The sequence below is a fragment of the Mobula birostris genome, chromosome 6 (genome assembly GCF_030028105.1).
Source record: "Mobula birostris isolate sMobBir1 chromosome 6, sMobBir1.hap1, whole genome shotgun sequence".
Lineage (NCBI taxonomy): Eukaryota > Metazoa > Chordata > Chondrichthyes > Myliobatiformes > Myliobatidae > Mobula > Mobula birostris.
The window spans coordinates 11,866,619-11,885,860 of NC_092375.1; the positions used below are offsets into that span (position 1 = coordinate 11,866,619).

The 19,242-nt window shown below is 46.2% G+C and overlaps 1 protein-coding gene across 1 annotated transcript; it reads left to right on the forward strand.

Annotated features, from left to right (window-relative positions):
- Positions 1-4,520: 4,520 nt before the first annotated feature.
- On the forward strand, positions 4,521-16,264 carry adamts1 (ADAM metallopeptidase with thrombospondin type 1 motif, 1). Its single transcript, XM_072259870.1, has 9 exons — positions 4,521-5,294; positions 5,791-6,216; positions 6,420-6,552; positions 7,396-7,566; positions 8,332-8,618; positions 10,241-10,427; positions 10,778-10,956; positions 11,579-11,754; positions 13,241-16,264. The coding sequence occupies exons 1-9, from the start codon at positions 4,797-4,799 to the stop codon at positions 13,977-13,979; spliced, it is 2,796 nt and encodes a 931-aa protein (XP_072115971.1). The 5' UTR covers positions 4,521-4,796; the 3' UTR covers positions 13,980-16,264.
- Positions 16,265-19,242: the final 2,978 nt, after the last annotated feature.

Genomic DNA, 19,242 nt, shown 5'->3' on the forward strand with positions numbered 1-19,242 from the left:
TGACTACAGCATTTAAGAGAAATTTGGCTAGGTCCAGGGATGATAGGGTTATGGAGGGCTTTGGCCCAGGCGCAGGTTGATGAGGCTACACGACAATTAGTACAGACTAGATAGGCCCTGGGGCCTGTTCTGTGCAGTGGTGCTCTGTATCTCTTAGACTAAGGCCCTTACTGAAACCCTTAGGAATCCCTGCTGTGGATATATTTGCTACAACTAAGCTTTTGTGTTTTTTAAAGAATTGAACGCAAATTCTTAAAAAGCACAGTGGGACTTCATATCGCTGTTACAGCATAAATGAGTTAGGTGACTAGTCATTGCAACACCAAAACAGGTCCAAAGTGCTTGGACAATGAAAATTTGCTTCCAGGCATGAAACTCTTGCAGGAAGTGGAGTTGGTTGTTTAAGTCACGGCGGCTGGTGATTGATGGCTGGAATCTGGTCATCTACTGCCACCTGGTGGACATCTCTTGCAGGTGTTAAATTCCAGACCCAGATAACCAAGATGAAGTGAGAAGCTGGTCTTGCATGCTGTTCATACAGATCAAATCATTACTCAGTGCACTTGAGGTAAAACAAGAACATTACAGAATAAAGTGTAACAGTTATAGAGAAATTGCAGTGCAGATAGACAATTAAGTGCAATGTCATAAACAAGGTAGATTGTGAGGTCAAGAATCCATTATATTAAACAAGGAACCATTTGAAGCATGTTTTAACACCAGAGTAGAAGCTGTCATTAGGCATGGTTGTACTAGCCTTCAGGCTTTTGCACCTTCTGCCTGATGGAGGAATGTCCGGGATGTACGGGCTGGCTGCTCTACTGTGCTCTACTGTCCTATGTTCCAGGTTTAGAACATATGTGCTTGATTTTAAATGATACACTGGCTATTCTCGTTGGAGTCCAATTACATATCCAATCACACAACAGTGTAAAGGTCAGCACAATGTATTACAGCACCAGCAACCTGAGTTCGATTCCTGCCGCTGTCTGTGAGGAATTTGCATGTTCTCCCCATGACTGTGTGGATTTCCTCCAATTTCCTCCCACATTCCAAAGACGTACAGGTTAATAAGATTCAAGATTGTGTAGTGTCATATCCAGTACACAAGTATGAAGGAGAGTGAAATAATTGTTACTCGGGATCCGATGCACTAAAAAAACAATAAATATAGATACATAGGATAGAGTATATACATAGATTATTTGTATGTTCATAAAGTGACATCCATACGTTGCGAGTATGCTATGATGCATGGCAACAGCTGCAGGCTGCCCCCAAACATGCTTGGAATATGTTGATCAGTGACAGAGAAAACACATTTCACTGTATGCTTTGAAGTACATGTGACAAATAAAAAAACTCTTTAAACTTAATGGACTCTAGAATCTACTCATAAGATCATAAAGGTAGTACCAAGAAATTGTTTTTTTTTTGCGGGGAGATAAGACAGCAATCTCTCCCCCTCACCTGTAAAACACAATATTCAGTTAGTGCTCTGCATTGGTAAAACTAGTGCAGAAAGGAGTTTCTCTGCTCTGAAAAATACCACCTGTACCGATAATCCTAGGATTACCATTTAACCCAGAGTTATTTGCTATCTATAATATTGAAGAACTTGGAGCCGTTTGTAACAATCGCAGGGCTGCAGCTTTCAACTTCGAATGGCATTACGGTCACATTTCAAAAACCTTTCCTTTGACACTTTTGGAAGTTTACTGGTAAGATTGGAGGATGCATCAGCGGCAGTCCACAAGTGTATCAATGCTTCCAGCACCATTATATCATGCTCACAACTTACTGACCCGTACATCCTGGGAATGTGGGAGGAAACCAGAGCACGGGGAGGATGTACAGACTCCTTACAGAAAGCGATGTTATTGAACCTGGATTGCTGGCACTGTAATCGTGCTGCACTAACCAATACACTGCCGTGCTGCTCCTAAATCACCGAATTACCAATAAAGTCAACTCCATTCCAACAAGACCCCGTCATCAGCTTCAGCTGACACAGTGGCTCAGCGGGTAAAGTCACTGCCTCATGGCTCGAGAGACCAGGGTTCGATCCCACCCTTGGGTACTGCCTGTGTACTTTGGCCACGGGCTCCCTGGGTGCTCTGCCTTCTTCCCATAGTCAATTGGCCAGAGTGTGTGGGTGAAAATGTGGGGAGAAGGAGTCTGGTGGTTGGGTTGGATTTGATGGGCCTGTGTGGTTCTGGTGAATCTGTGGAATTCGTTGCCACAGATGGCTGTGGAGGCCAAATCATTGGGTATCTTTAAAGTGGAAGTTGAAGAATGGTGGGGAATCTCATTGAAACCTATCAAATATTGGAAGGCCTAGATAGTGAACATAGAGAGGATGTTTCTTTTCGTGGGAAAGTCGAGACCTAAGGGCACAGCCTCCAGACAGAAGGATGTCCCTTAAGAACAGAGATGAGGAGGAATTTATTTAGCCAGAGGGTGGTGAATCTGTGGAATTCATTGCCATAGACGGCTGTGGAGGGCAAGGCATTGGGTATACTTAAAGTGAAGATGGATAGGTTCTTGATTAGTCAGGGCATCAAACATTACAAGGAGAAAGCAAGAGAATGGGGTTGAGAGAGAAAATAAATGAGCCATGATGGAATGGTGGGAAAAAACCGATGGGTCGAATGGCCTAATTCTGCTCCTGTGTTTTATGGTCTTACTACCAGCTCCCTTCTGGAATGCAGAAATATATATATATATATATATATATATATAATCCTAAATAATCGTTAACAAACTAAAAACCGCAAAGGTACGGGAATACAATCATTGCAAATCGACAAAAAATGAAGAGGTTCCCTAAAGACAGTTAATTAATCACCTCAACGCTTCTAGTAAATTAGGTAATGTCACTATACAGTGAGAACTCGGGCTCTCAGAAGACAGATGAAAGTGGTTGTTAGATCTAAACTGTTTGCTCGCACTAGGACCATGAAAGCGGCTGAAATTTTGTCTATTGACCTACAACTGTTCCCCTGCACTCCGCCTGAACATCACAAGTCGGTTAAAATATTGGCGCAGGGGTGGGGGTTACAGTGGAAGCAAATGTGCGGTCAAGAGTCGCCATCTGCTGACGGTTTGGGGAGTTGCGTATGTGTTCAACTTGAGGGAAAGTAGGTGGGCGTTATGACTGGGAAGGATTTGAACATGAGATAACTTAAAGGCAGTATTTTATATTTATTGACATTGTCAGAATTAACTGTAATATAGTGGATTGTTTGATATTATGGCCTAAAATAAAAAAATTACTTGCAGTGCAGAGGCCCGAGAACGGCTCACTAATCCAAAACTGAACAAAATATAATTTGTTTCACAGACACCTGACTTACTTTTGAAAGGACTGCCGGTGTTTTTAAGAAAAAACTGGGGTGTATCCTTACAAAATAAAAACAGACAAGTTCGGGGACGGAGAATTCAGGGTAAATTTTCCAGTAACTAAACAGTAGACTTAAAAATCCAAATCAGCCGCGGGCCATCTTTAACCACACATGGAAGTCTTTTTTATTAAAAGTTGGATTTAAAAGAAATTAAATCAAACCAAATAAATCCGGTTTAATCTTCACTCATTAAATTGAGCATCGATAATAACATTCTTTTAAATGCTTTTTTTGAAAAAAAATATTGTTTTAGATGATAAAGTTGCAATCAATTTGTTACCATTTTGTTTCGGGGGGGTTGTCCCATCGAGTTAAGTCTTTGGAAAATAAAGCTAGCTTTTAGTTCTGTCCAGATGTGTAATTACTTTTGAGTTTGATTCGGGAGTGGTAAGCAAAGAAGCAGACTGGCCGAAATTTTCTTAAGGTGGACGAAACATGTTTCACTATGAATGTCATTACGAAGCAGATGGGATCTCGATATCTGCGTTTAAAATTTTGTTATTATTTTACAGGAACGTTTTGTTGCGGTCTAGTGGCCTTAGAAATATCCTTAAAACAATTCTCAGTGATTTTTCTTGTAAATCTTGTAAAAGATTCTACAATTGCAAGATCCGCCTTAAGAGGCACAAGCCTGTGCCGGGCCTCAGTTCCTCCACCGAGTTTTCAATCTGAAGACAATTTTCAAATGGTCGATGGCGGTCACCGGAAACGTGACAGTTTTTAAAAAAAACTTGAAACGGAGGAATTGAGCGATTCGCGTTTACATTTGTTTTGTTTAGGAGACTTTGGGCAAAGAACGTTTTCTCTTTGTCCCTGTATGATTTTTACGCAGGAATTCAACTGCGGGGTGTGTCTCAGGCAAGTTGCGCCTGTGACAGCGGGTTACACAGACCGGCTCGGGGCTTCACGGAATAGAAGGGGAGGGAGAGAGAGAGGAGTTACTCGATTGACTTTCCTAAGCCCCTGGGGAGTAGTCGGCTTCTCGCCAGCTGGAACTCTCAACTCTCGCTTACGCACTTGCTTGGGATAGGTTACAAACTGTGATGGGGAAAGGAGAGGGCGGGGGCCCGGGCGAGGGGCTGCTTCGGAAAGCGAGCTAGCGGGTGTATAAAAGGATCGCCGGGAGCACGAAGAGCGGCAGAAACCAAGGAGCGTAAAAACCATCGGCGCTGGGAAAGAGAGAGCAACCCACATAAAGTCTGTGCACCCGGCTGCAGGAGAATTTAGACAATCCAGAACTGATCCTACTAATTATTTATTTCTAATCCAATCTCCGGGAGAGAGACTGCATTTTATATTTTTTTGTTGAATTAGTGCATTGAAGTCGAAGAAAAGTTTTGCAATTGAAAAGTTGAGAGACGGCGGCTGCTGAGGATTGTGAATCTGTTGAAGATGTTCTGCCTAGTTCTGCTGCCTATCCTGGCGATGTTCAGCCCCGCTTGGGCTGCCACTGCAGCCCCGGACGAGAGCCTCGTCTACCCGCTGCAGCTGAGCGGCGGATCACAGGGAGGTGCCCGGGAAGACGGAGCCAGGGAGCTGGGGGAGAAGGTCTCCTACCGGCTTCGGGCTTTCGGACAGGAGTTCACGTTGGAGCTGACAGCGGACCGCAGCTTCCTGGCGCCCGCTCTCACCCTGCAGAGGCTGGGCAAGGCCGAGCAGAAGGTCGAGGAAGAGGACGGCGACCTGGGTCACTGTTTCTACACCGGCACGGTCAATTCGCTGCCCGGCTCCGTGGCAGCCCTCAGTCTCTGCCACGGTCTCCTGGGCGCCTTCGTGGTCGCCGGCCACCAGTACCACATCCAGCCCAGTAACCAGAGCACCCTTGGGCGCGCCGGAGCGCACCTGATCCGGAGGACAAGCCTGGGACCTTCTTCCGGCTCCAAGTGCGGGGTGAGCTGGCGGCTGCATTGCGATTCTCTGCACCTCCTTGACGGAGGAGAATTCGGTCCATTAAACTCCACGCGGAACAATTCCGCAATAGGGACTGTTTCTGCCTCCGCAGATGCTGCCCGACCTGTTTTGTTTTTATTTAGATCTTTTATTTCTTCTTTCCCACCCGTCCACAATTATTTTCCAGATTCCAGTACCAGTCCCCCCCCCACACACACACACCCCCACACACACACCCCCCCCCACACACACACACATTATTGTGCCCTCCTCCCTTTAGGGGTGACTTGCATCAGCTAATTTCCAGGGAGCACGATCCCCTCCCACAGCGCCCGGCGTCGGGATCGAACTTGGGACACCAAGTGCCCGCGGCAGCTGCTCGACCAATTGCGCCACTGTGAGAAATTCAAACCCAAAGCCGCTGCTATGACGGGAAGACTGAATCCCGGGTTTGCGTGTCAGACTATAATCGTTTTTTATTTGTTGAATGTCTCAGGTCAGTGATCAGAATGCAGCCCAGGGTGGCGGCGAGCCCCAGCGGCCAGGACCGGAGGAAGACCCCGTCCCGCCAGCGACGGCCGGGCACCGCCGAGCCAAGCGATTCGTCTCCTCTCCTCGCTACGTGGAGACCTTGCTGGTAGCGGATCAATCCATGGCGGAATTCCACGGCGCCGGCCTCAAGCACTACCTCCTGACCTTGATGGCAGTGGCCGCCAAGCTGTACAAGCACCCCAGCATCAAGAACTCCATCAACCTGGTGGTGGTGAAGATCCTGGTGGTCTACGACAGGGAGAAAGGTCCTGCCGTGTCCTCCAACGCCGCCCTAACCCTAAGGAACTTCTGCAGCTGGCAAAGGCAGCATAACGTCGCCAGCGACCGGAACCCCGAGCACTACGACACAGCCATCCTCTTCACCCGAACCGTAAGTCCAAATTCCCATCCGCACCAGCCGATTAGCATTCGCGTTCACCCTCTAAGCATCTTTTAAAGTCGAACCACTTACAATGTTTCCCTCTACCCGAGCCCTACGGCGAAAGACGGCTGTCAAGCATTAATTATGAGCTCTTTCTACCCCCGCCTTCCCGCTGGTTTACTAAACGCCATCTTCGTCTTTTGCCACTGAAGGATCTGTGTGGAGCCAAGACGTGCGATACGCTGGGGATGGCCGACGTTGGGACCATCTGTGACCCCGGTAGAAGCTGCTCGGTCATCGAAGACGATGGACTCCAAGCTTCGTTCACGGCGGCGCATGAGCTGGGTAAGTGTCCCCGCCCCAGGAATTCCTCCCCGCCCCCGACGCGCGTTGCGGGAGAACCGCCCTTTACATTCCTGATCTGGTCGCTGGTTGCACTGGCTACGGATAGTCAGATTGGTTTAAAATCAGCTTCATTTGTCACATGAACATTGAAACATAGAGTAAAATGCCCTGTCTGCGTCAAATCAGCGGCGATTGCGCTGTGCCGTCCCGCAAGTGTTGCGACGATTGGTGCGCCAACACGGTATGCCCACAACTCCTCCCGTCTTTGTGTGAGGAAACCGGATAACCTGGAAGAAACACTGGAGGTTACCGGGAGAACGTGCAAACACAAGAAATCCTGCAGGTACTGGAAATCCAGAACAACACACACAAAATGCTGCCTGATCTGCTGAGTCCCATTGGCATTTTGGGAACGTGCAAACTCCTGTCAGGCAGAGGGGGGAACTGAACCCCGATCTTACAGCAAGGTGGCTATGCCAGCTTTCTGGCAAACTTTGTGAACTCCTTACAGACCTTGAAGGAGTTGAACTCTGGAGTCCATTCCTCCCCCCCCCCCAAAAAATAACATCACATTGACCACCACACTAGTGTGGTGTAGTAGTGACAACTCTGGCCAAATTTGCACCCTGGGTGTGTGCAGTATTAAATGAGGAGTCAGTGAAGAAGGGTGTTGGTTGTCTACTTTTTTCCATTCATGCTGAGCTCCTCCAGCATTTGCTGCGTTGCTTTGGATTACCAGCGTCTGGAGATCCACTTGTGTTTCAGACGGGTGTATAGGGTGGCATGACCTGGCATCTGTCCAAACGTAACATCGAGCATCTCCTCTTGTTACCCACCATTTAGGACACGTGTTCAACATGCCTCACGATGACGCACGTCAGTGTCTCCATTCTGTCCAGCTGACAAGTAGCAACTCCCACATGATGGCATCCACGCTCTCCAACCTGGATCGGAACCAACCCTGGTCTGTCTGCAGTGCTTACATGATCACTTCTTTCCTGGACAATGGGCACGGTAAGAGCTCTTGGCTCGAGGAAAAGTTAGTTTTCCAGGCAGTGAATTTTGTTGGCTATGGATATTAGCAAAATATACACCATCAATTTCAGGCATAATCATTAATAAATAGAGAAGAATAAATTATTGGAGGAACCAACTGCAAACAGCAATAAGTCTTCAAACTGCCCAAACATATTTTCAATTCTTTCTAATTGTATCAATGCTTCTTTTCCCTCAAAATATTTCTTTATTTTAATTTGTGATTAACTTATTTATTAAGTTGCTTTGGTGTAATTTGCATTTTTTTGAAATTAATTTGTATCTTTTAAAAAAATATATTCCTATTCAGCTGATTTTTATTTTCTTATTTTGAGTGTAGCCTTTAAAATGCTCAGACATTTTCCTGCACCCTGTTACTACCTAGAAGAGTTCCTCTTGCCAAGAATCACATTGGCACTTTAACATTTCCTGTCAGAGTCACCTTGTGTACAGATACTCCTGTACCTAACATCACTTTCTGTACAGACAGTCTATTTTTATAAGCTAGTCTTGTGTAGATACATCCACACCAAACCATTACTTGTACATTGTGTTTTATAGAATTGCGTTTATATTTACTGTGAGGTTTTTGTGCTCTTTTTGCTAATGTTTTTATTCTGCATCGGATCCAGAGTAACAATCATTTTGTTCTTCTTTGCACTCGTGCTGAAGAATGACCATAAACAACCTTGTTGAGCTGTGGTTAACGTAAGGTGATGATTGTCTCTGCACCTCTGTTCTCAGGAGAATGCCTGTTGGACAAACCCCAGAGGCCCATCCAGCTTCCCCGGGAGATGCCAGGAACCACCTATCATGCAGACCGCCAGTGCCAGTTGACTTTTGGGGAAGACTCGCGGCTCTGTCCGGACGCCGGCAACACCTGCTCGCTGCTCTGGTGTACCGGCATGGCCGGCGAGATGCTCATCTGCCAGACCAAGCACTTCCCCTGGGCTGACGGCACCCGCTGCGGACAGGGGAAGTGGTGCATCGAGGGGAGATGTGTCAACCAATCGAGCGTGAAGGATTATAATGTACGTACCTCGTGGCTTTGGTTTTTCCCCGGCTGCCCGCAAATCCTGCTTGTGTTAGTTATTTAATTGGCACCGAATTGGTGCAAGTTCGAGTTCCGCTGGGGTTGTAAATGCCCATTTTGTATATAATGGCCTCAGATTGTCTTCTGTGCCCAGCTCCCCTTAGCCCACAATTCCTCAGCCTTTCAAAGGTTTATCTGCCTCCAAGTTAGCTCCTGGCAGTTATCTGCAGAGAGGTAGCCAGCCATGTGAAGTTACCACACAAGAGGCCTGGCTCAGCCAAGGGAAGGGAAAAGCACAACAGGCTCCTGGATACCAAGAACATTCAGGGATAGACATGGGCTAAAAGGAACTGGAAGTACTGATCAAAGGTATTGTCCCTGGAGCAGAAGGAGCCACGTACTTGAGGCTTTAAAAACAAACATTTGTTTGGTTAAGATCTGTAAGGTATTGGCCAGACCACACTTGGAATATTGTGAGCAGTTCTGGGCCCCTTATCTGAGAAAGGATTGCTGGCATTGGGGAGAGTGCAGAGGAGGTTCACATAAATGATCCCAGGAATGAAAGGGTTAATGTATGAAGAGCCTTTGATGGGCCTGTACTGGCTGGAGTGTAGAGAAATGAGTAGTGGGGGGGATCTCATTGAAACCTACTGAATATTGAAAGGCCTAGATGATCCAGAGGGGATGTGGAGAGCGTGTTTCCAATAGTGGGGGGAGCCTAGGACCAAAGGATACAGCCTCAGAACAGAAGGACGTTCCTTCAGAACAAAGATCAGGAGGAATCTTTTTCTCCAGAGAGTGGTGAATCTGTGGAATTCATTGCCACAGACGGGGTTGGGTATATTTAAAGTGGACGATAGATTTGAGGAAGTTGATAGATTCTTGATTAGTAAGGGTATCAAAGGTTATAGTAGAAGATAGGAGAATGGGGCTGAGACAGATAATAAATCAGCCATGATGGAATGGTGGGGCAGACTTGAGGGGCCAAATGGCCTGATTCTGCCCCGATGTCTTATGGCCTTGTGTACTTGAATGAGTGTTTAGTAGACCGGCAAAATGATTTACGAGCTGATCTGTGGCTCCAGGGCAACTCCTACCAGAAGGTAAGGCCATAAGATGGAAAAGCAGAATTAGGCCATTTGGCCCATCGAGTCTGCTCCACCATTTCATCACGGCTGATCCATTTTCCCTCAGCCTCAGTCTCCTGCCTTCTCCCAATATCCATTCATTCCCTGACTAATCAAGAATCTATCAACCTTTGCCTTAAATATACCCAATGACTGGCCTCCACAGCCGCCTATGGCAATGAATTCCACAGATTCACCACCCTCTGGCTAAAGAAGTTCCTCCTCATCTCTATTCTAAAAGAATTCCCCTCTGTTTTGAGGCTGTGTCCTCTGGTCTTAGACTCCTTTTTCTTTTTTTCCTCTTCTTCCCCCTTTGCATCATCTCCCTTCTCAGTCGTGAAGAAGGGTCTCGGCCTGAAAAGTCGACTATCTGTTCATTTCCATAGATGCTGCCTGATGTGCTGAGTATTTTGTGTGTGTGTGTGTGTGTGTGTGTGTCTGTGTCTCTGTTACCAGCTTTGTTCTCATTTGCCTGCTTTACTTGTCTTCACAGACCCCTGTGCACGGTGGCTGGGGAACGTGGGGCACCTGGGGCGAATGTTCACGCACGTGTGGCGGCGGAGTGCAGTATTCGTTCAGGCAATGCGACAACCCAGTCCCAAGGAATGGCGGGAAGTACTGCGAAGGGAAAAGAGTACAGTACAGGTCCTGCAACACCATGGACTGCCCGTACAAGAACGGTAAGACCCAGGCGAGATTTCTCAGAGGATGCTGAGAGTAACTTGTCAGCAGAAGCGGTGGGTGGGGGTCCGATTTCAAGATTTAAGAGGAATTTGGATAAGAACTGGGATGGAAAGGGAATGGAGGGCTATGGGCTGGGTGTGGGTTGATTGGACTAAGCAGGATAATAGTTCAGCGTTTACCAGATGGGCTGAAGGGCTCCAGGACCTGCTATAGTGCATTTGGTCATTCTGCATGTTCCTTCGCCACTGTGCTAACACTTGGCCTTTGAAAGTCTCACTGCACGCACTTGACCTTGAGCCGACTGGCGACCTTGACCTTAACCCCATCTGTTTCTTGTGCAACACAGGCAAAACATTCCGCGAGGAGCAGTGCGAGGCCCACAACGACTTCTCGAAGTCCACTGCCTTTGGAGGATTACCTGCAGTCGAGTGGATCCCAAAATACGCTGGTGTCTCTCCCAAGGATCGGTGCAAACTGATTTGTCGGGCAAAGGGCACTGGGTACTACTTCGTGCTTCAGCCCAAGGTACGTCTTCCCTCGGAAATCCGCTCCCTTTGGCCGCTTGCCCGGCTGCTTAGTCTTCCGCGGAGCTGTAGGGTTTCTGTTTACTAGAGGGCAGCTGGAACAAATTCTGTCATGTTTATACAGATCAAGAGCTTGTCACTTCTTAAGGGTATTGCAAATGTGAAGGTTCTCCAGCCTGTGAAGTTGGGTTTATTTAAATTTGCACGTGAGGGGGAGTGTTCACACATGTCTGGCAGCAGAGTGCGGTGTTTGTTCAGGCAGTGCACCAACCCTGTCCCAAGGAACGGAGGGAAGTACTGCCATGGTCTGATTGCTCTGCCAAAATTACTATCCCTCATTCCCATTAGTGGTTGTAGTCGTACAACAGACCATCAGCCTCTGCATTTGGCCCGTGTGGACGTTGTGTAGGCAGAAGTGATTAGTTGTGTTAAGCATTTAACTATCGGCAAGCTTGGTACAAGATTTTGGGCCAGGGGGACTGTTCCTGTACTGCTCTAATACACTGAAGCTATCTTGTGAGTAATTCCCTTGCACAGGTCTAGTGCTGTTTATCCCTGCAATGTCATTTACCGTTAAGGTAGCTTATCCAGCATGGTAAAGGAGTGTGTTCCTTCCCCTGCAGGTTGCCGACGGGACTCCATGTAGCCCAGACTCCACGTCTGTCTGTGTCCAAGGGCAGTGTGTCAAGGCTGGCTGTGACCGCGTCATTGGCTCCAACAAGAAGTTCGATAAGTGCGGTGTGTGCAAAGGCAAGGGTTTAACTTGCAAGAAGATCAGCGGCTCTCTTGAGCGTTCAAAGTAAGGGCTCCCTTTTCACCTTTTTTTTAATTCTCCTGTATGCAATCTTGCTGCATGCGCTAGTTTTCATTTAAAGCTCTGAAGGGAATATCAGAATTATCGCTGACTTTGTATCTTTAAAAATTTTAAAAGACTATCTTTATTTGTCACATGTATGTGGAAACATGCCGTGAAATGCGTTGTGTGTATCGGATCAAATCAGTGAGGAATGTGCTGGGCAGCCTGCAAGTGTCGCCTGGCTTTTGGCACCAACATAGTGTGCCCACATGTTACAAACCCCAACCTGTCCATCTTTGGCACATGAGAGAAAACTCACATGGTCACGGGGAGAATGTACAGACAGCCACAGGAATCGAAACCCAATCTTGCAGTTGGCACTGTAATAGCTTTACACCAACAGCTAGTTTAATTAATTAATTGCCTGTTACACGGTCAGTTGTTCATCCTTGTCTGTCCTTGACCACATAGAAGGAATCTTCGTTGCTGTGTAGGCAACGGTTTGTTTTTGACCAGTCAGGGTCGTTGGCCCTGAGGTGAACCGCCGATCCTGGTGGACCGCTATTAGTCTGATCTGTACCCTTTGACCTGTTTGGCATGGGTGACCCTACCATGAGCCAAAGCATACAGCCCTGAGCCCAGCCAAGATGGCTCTCTGGGTCATTGAGGCACTCAAGCCTCCAAAAGCAACAACAAGATCATGGTCCGCGATTTACAGAATTTGTCACTTCTGCCGGCAACTCGTGCCACACTCACACCATCCTCCTGAGTGAAGTAGTTCCTCGAAAGGTCCCCCTTAAAGTACTGTCTTGGGCACATGTATACAGTTAGGGTGGCTCAGACATTGGAACTGTACTGTGTTTGTCAACATGGGAGCGGAGAACGAGTCTGTAAATCTGGCAGGAGCAGATGAAGAGGGTGGAGTGCCGTGGGAGGGGTGTGGGACAGGTGGCAGAGGAGTGCCAGGGGTTGGCACACACACTCAGCCCTGAGACACCAGGCAAGGTCATTTGATTCCAAACAATTGGTTTATTGATCATTACAGAACGTCTCTCTGGTGCTTCACGCTTCCTCCCCTCCCCTTTTTTCCCAGCCACAATTCCCCTCTCCCTACCCCCTTCCCACTCTGTTCACAATAGAGATCCGTATCAGAAGCAGGTTTATCATCAATCTCATGTCATGAAATTTGTGGGGGCTTTTTTTGTGGCAGTAGTACAGTGCAATACCTAAAATTACTGCAGTACTATGCAAAAGTCTTGGGGCCCCTTAACTATATAAATAAATGGCCTAATTCTGCTCCTGTGTCTTGCGATGTTGTATATATAGTCACATCCATCAAATTCCTGGCCTGTAAAAGTGAAGGTTGAAATAAACCACACATTGATTTTGGACAGGGAGGGTTGAGAAAGTGGTTATAATGACTTTGGAAAGGAAAAGCATTGGATTAAGTTGACCCTGTTTTTTTTTTTTTCTCTCTCTCTTCTGACAGACCCGGTTACCAAGAAGTTGTCACCATCCCTGCTGGAGCGACTAACATTGACATTAAGCAACGTAGTGTTCGAGGTACAAGGCATGATGGGAGCTATCTGGCACTGAAGAAGCTTGATGGCACCTACCTGCTGAACGGAGAATACACGTTGTCCACTCTGGAGCAGGACATTTCGTACCACGGCACAAACCTGAGGTACACTGGCTCCTCGGTGTCGCTGGAGAGGATTCGCAGCTTTGGCGCCCTCAAGGAGCCCTTGGTGGTTGAGGTACTCTCAGTGGGGGACTCGACGCGCCCGCGGATCAAATTCACGTTCTTTGTGAAGAAAGACTTGCTGCAGCAGCCGGCGAAGCCCAGCCCCAAGAAGCTGTCATTCAACGCCATCAAAGAGACGGTGACCTCGGAGTGGGTGATCGGAGAGTGGGGGGAATGTTCCAAGACCTGCGGGCTGGGCCTGCAGCGCCGGTCGGTGCAGTGCCTGGGTAACTACGGGCTGCCGGCCAGCGACTGCAGGAAGGAACTGAAGCCCGACGACCTGCGGCTGTGCGCGGACGTGCCCTGCCCAAGGTGGCTGCTCGGTGAGTGGTCAGCCTGCTCTAAGACTTGTGGGAAGGGCTTTAGGAAGAGGTCTCTGAAATGCGTCACACGCGATGGTCAGGTGCTTCCGCTGGAGAGCTGCAACAGCTCAAAGAAGCCAAAGCACCTGATTGGCCTTTGCACTGTGCAGGCTTGTAACTAAGGAATCAACACCAGTCAAAGGACAATTCAGATGAGCAACACGCATGCACACACAAAAAGCTGGAAGGACTCACCGTGTCAGTCAGCATCTATGGAAGGATGCGAACAGTTGACATTTAGGCACTCCTTTTATCAGGAGTTCGCTCTGTCACTTTGCAACAGAGATGAGGAGGGATTTCTTTAACCGGAGGGTGGAGAATCTGAGACGGCTATGGAGGCCAAGTCATTGGGTATATTTAAAGTGGAGGTTGATGGGTTCTTGATTAGTCAGGGTGTCAAAGGCTATGGGGAGAAGGCAGGAGAAAGGGGTTGAGAGGGGTAAAAAAAAATCAGCCGTGATAGAATGGTACAGCAGACTTGATGGGCCAAATGGCCTAATTCTCTGTCTTGTGGTCTAAAATGTCAAGTGTTCATTTCACTCCATAGCTGCAGCCTGACTTGCTGAGTTCCTCCAGCTTCTTGTGTGTGTGTTGCTCGACATTTTCCAACATCTGCAGAATCTTGGGTGTCGCCAGTTCAGATAAGATTTACGTTCAACCTAAATGCACTGAAAGGCTGTCCGAGTCCATTGTCATGTGGAATGACATGATAGTCATCCCACACATATTTCCCTTTGACAATGAATGTTTGAGTTAGTCATAACAGATTGGTAGATAGTGGAGGGGAGGGCGGGGATGGGAAAGACGAGAAGCTCAATGCTTGCATTGTTTCTCTCTCACACCAAGTAGTCTTGTTAATATTCAAATATATTTCACTGTTGACAGTGAAATCAGATTTGTATTTGCTCTTAGATAAGTATGAAATTCCTTAGTTCATAAGTATCACCTTTTGTTACAGAATAACCAAGATTGTTTCATCTAGAATGTTCCTTTCTTTGAGGAAATGACCTTGTGTTTTAGATATCTTTCTAAATGTCCCTATTCCCACAGCGTTGAATCTTAACGCCACTGGGTATTTTACTTGATGCTCACTCATGCCCCACAGAGAACAATATCTGATATTACCATTGGTACTAAACAATAATACGGTATCAAGTAGACCATAAGATATAGGAGCAGAATTCGGCTGTTAATACTTTAAGCCTCTCATTTCCAGAATCATTCTCGAGAACCTCCCCAATGTCCTCTGGTCCTAGACCCCCCCACTATAGGAAACATCCTCCCCACGTCCACTCTGTCTAGGCCTTTCAATATTCAGTAGGTTTCAATGAGAGTTCATGGCCCTGCCATCATTGGACAGCTGAAGGGGTTGGTTTGTTTCCAGTTCTTTATGCCGTTCACCCTGTGGTGAAGCCAATTCCTGGCTTCTTGCTCAGTGTGAAAGGAGTACGGAGTAAGTTTTGGGTTGGAATACTGAAAGATAAGTGGGTGGGTACAAAACCTTGGCACTAAAGGAAGGAAAGTTTGATTAGTTTCATTCGCACCTGAATGGTAGTGAGGGCACTGTTCAGGGCTTTGCCATTGTGTTCTTGTGTTCTAGCCTGGGGTCACAGGAGGCATGAATTGGTCCAAATCCTCACTTCCCACTATTGTGAGGACACGAGGCCGCGCACCATCCTGACCTCAACGTCACCGTTGTGGTTGGGTCAAAATCCCAGAATTCCCTCCCTTAGCAGTGTCGGTGGCCTGCAGTAGGTCAAAAAGGTAGCTCACCAACACCTTCCCGAGGGCAGACGGGGATGGACAGTTGAAAAGTTGGCAAGCTTGAAGAGAACAGAGAGCTTGACAGCAAGACGCAAGTTCCAACCTTGCGTAGATCAGTGTCCTCGTGAAAGGGTGAAGTTGGATTGGAAGTGGGGTTGGGGGGGATATTCTCTTTTTCTACAACTTTATCACAAGGTATTGCCCAACAACATCCTACCCCCCTGGCACATAGTCTGGTACCGATCATTTCCTTGGCTTGTGACCAAGTCAGTTCCCACCTACCTCAGAAATGAAGGGTGAGATTTATGAAAAAGAAAACAACTTAAACTATGCTATTCACAGGCTGCTATTAATACAACGCTACAAATCTGAAATCCGCAGAGTTACATGAAGAATGTACATATTAAAACTCGCACCAAGACCAGCAAGGTGTACTTTATAAGTAAAAGTATTTAAACTCCTTCTGTGAAGGATTTACCATTTTGTACAGATTTCAAAAACTTATTTATTTTTTTAAAGCTTTGTATAATATAATCTTTAAGTTATCGCTTTTTTAAAAAAAGAAACAAAGGACATTTAACAAGAATAGACTATTTATACAGTATAATTTGTCACTAGGAGGTAATAAAAGTGATTGACATAATTTTTGTGTCTTGTTTTTACTGTGTGAGTGTGTGGTGAAATCTGATTTCTACATTATTAGATTAAAGACTCGGCTATATTATTTGAAAAAGAGATATCTCTCACTTATAATTTTAAGGTGATTGGAGGAAAGTAAAGGGGGGGATGTCAAATGTAGGTTTTTTTTTTGACAGAGTAGAGGGTGTGTTTGAAGACTCTGCCAAGAGTGGTGGTACAGGCATGTCGTGAGTCCTGCAAGCCTCGAGCTTGCTGTAGGCCGCTGGGCTTCTAGGTTTCGCAAGCACCTGTATTTACTAATTGGTGTCTTAACAAAAGTTGTTAAGCCTTTCTGCTTTCTGTTTAATCTTGTCAAGTAAATTGTGACTGGCACAGGTTTTCCACTTTCAATGATCATTTAATGTGGACTCTAGTGCTCACCATGGAGTCCTTGTGTGGAAAATAATCTGTCTCGTGCTGTCACTCAGTTGTGCCACCGATGCTCTGTTGGTATTCCTACATGGAGTACATGGGAGTCAGTCTTTCAGTCCTCCCTGTGACAGAGGCATTAGAGACATTTAAGAGCCTCATAGATGACCACGAGGATGACAGAAAAATGGAGGGGGAAGGAGGATTATCTTAAAGTAGGTTAAAAGGTCAGCACAGTATCATGGGCTGAAGGGTCTGTACTGTGCTGTAATGCTCCATTGACTGGAAAATTCCACAACACCATTAGACATGGGAGCAGAGTTAGGCCATTTGTCCATTGAGTCTGCTCAGCCATTCTATCGTAGCTGCCCATTATCCCTCTCAATGCCACACTCCTGCCTTCTTGCCATAACCTTTCACCTTCTTGCAAATAAAGACCATAAAACATTGAGTCTGCTCTGCCATTCCATCATGGCTGATTTATTATCCCTCTCAACCACATTCTCCCCATAACTTCTGACTCCCTTACTAATCAAGAACCATTAACTGCTGTTTTAAATATACCATCCGCCGTCATCAGTGGCAAAGAATTCCACAGATTCACCACACTCTGGCTGAAGACATTCTAAATGGTTATCCTTTTATTCTGAGGCTGTGCTTATTGGTTGCAGACTCACCCTCTCTGAGAACTATCCTCTCCACATCCACTCATTCTAGGCCTTTCAATATTCAATAGGTCCTAATGAGAATTCCCCCCTTCCCCATTCTTCTAAACTCCAGCGTGTACAGGGCCAGAGTCATCAAGTGCTCCTCATAAGTTAAATCTCCATTTAATTTAATTTCCAGAATGATCCTCATAAGCCTCCTCTGGACCCAGTCCAATGCCAGCACATCTTTTCTCAGACCCAGTGCGGTCTGAGCAATGCCTTATAAAGCCTCAGCATTACATCCTTTCCTTTACATTCTAGTCCTCTAGAAATGAATGCTATCATTGCATTTTCCTTCCTCACCACACACCCAACTTGCAAGTTAACCTTTAGGGAGTCCTGTAGAAGGACTCCCAACTCCCTTTGCACCTCTGATTTCTGAAATGTCTTCCCATTTAGAAAATAGTCTGCACCTTTATTCCTTCCACCAAAGTACATGACCTTACACTTCCCTGCACCATGTTCCATCTGTCACTTCTTTACCCATTCTCCTAATCTAAGTCCTTCTGCATCCTCAACATTACCTGCCCTTCCACCTATCTTCATATCATCCGCAAGCTTGGCTACAAAGCCATCAGTTCTGTCATCCAGATCATTGACATTTAACATGAAAAGAAGCTACCCCAACACAGACTCCTGTTTTACACCACTAGCCAACTGGCAGCCAAACAGAAAAGGTCTCTTTTATTCCCACTCTTTGCCTCCTGCCAGTCAGCCAATCTTTTATCCATGCTAGTATCTTTCCTGTAATACCATGGGCTCTTATCTTGCCTAACAGCCTCATGTGTAGCACTTCCCAAAGGCCTTCTGAAAATCCACTGACTCTCCTTTGTCTATCCTGCCTGTTATTTCCTCAAAGAATTCCAGCAGGTGAGTCAGGCAGGATTTCCCCTTCAGGAAACCATGCCAACTTTGCTCTGTTTTATCATGTGCTTCCAAGTACTCTGAAATATTGTCCTTAATAATGGGCTCCAATATCTTCCCAACCACTGAAGTCAGGCTTGCTGGCCTATAATTTCTTTCCCTTGCCTCTCGTTCTTCTTAAAGAGTGGAGAGACATTTGCAATTTTCCAATCCTCTGCAACGATTCCAGAATCTAGTGATTCTTGAAAGATCATTACTAATGCCTTCAGAACCTCTTCAGCTACCTCTTTCAGAACCATGGGATATAGTCCATATGGTCCAGGTGAGTTATCCACATTCAGACCATTCAGCTGCTAAGCACCTTCCCAGTAATGGAAACATCACACACTTCAGCCCCCCTACACTCTCAAACTTCTAGCACACTGCTAGTATCTTCCACAGAGAAAAGACTGATGCAAAATATTTATTAAATTTGTCTGACATTTTTTATCCCCCATTACTACCTCTCCAGTTTCATTTTCCAGCAGTCTAATATCCACTCTCGGCTCTCTTTTACTCTTTCTATATCTGAAAAACCTTTTGGTTTCCTCTTTTATATTATTCACTAGCTTACATTCATATTCCATTTTTCTCTCCTTATTGCTTTTTTAGTTGCGTTGTGTTCTTTCTTAAAAGCTTCCCAATCCTCTAACTTCCCACCAATTTTTGCTCTATTAAATGCCCCTTCTTTTGCTTTTATGCTGTCTTTAACTTCCCTTGTCACCCACGGTTGCTTCATTCTCCCTTTAGAATACTACTATTTTGGGATGTATCTATCCTATGCCTTCCAAATGTCTCCCTGAAACTCCAGCCATTGCTGCTCTGCTGTCCCATCCCAATCAATTTTGTCCAGATCTTCTCCAATGCCTCAGTAATTCCCTTTACTCCACTGTGATACTGATACATCTGATTTAGCTATTTTTTATCTTTAATTCTGTGTTCTCTAGTTCTATACTCCCTTTGT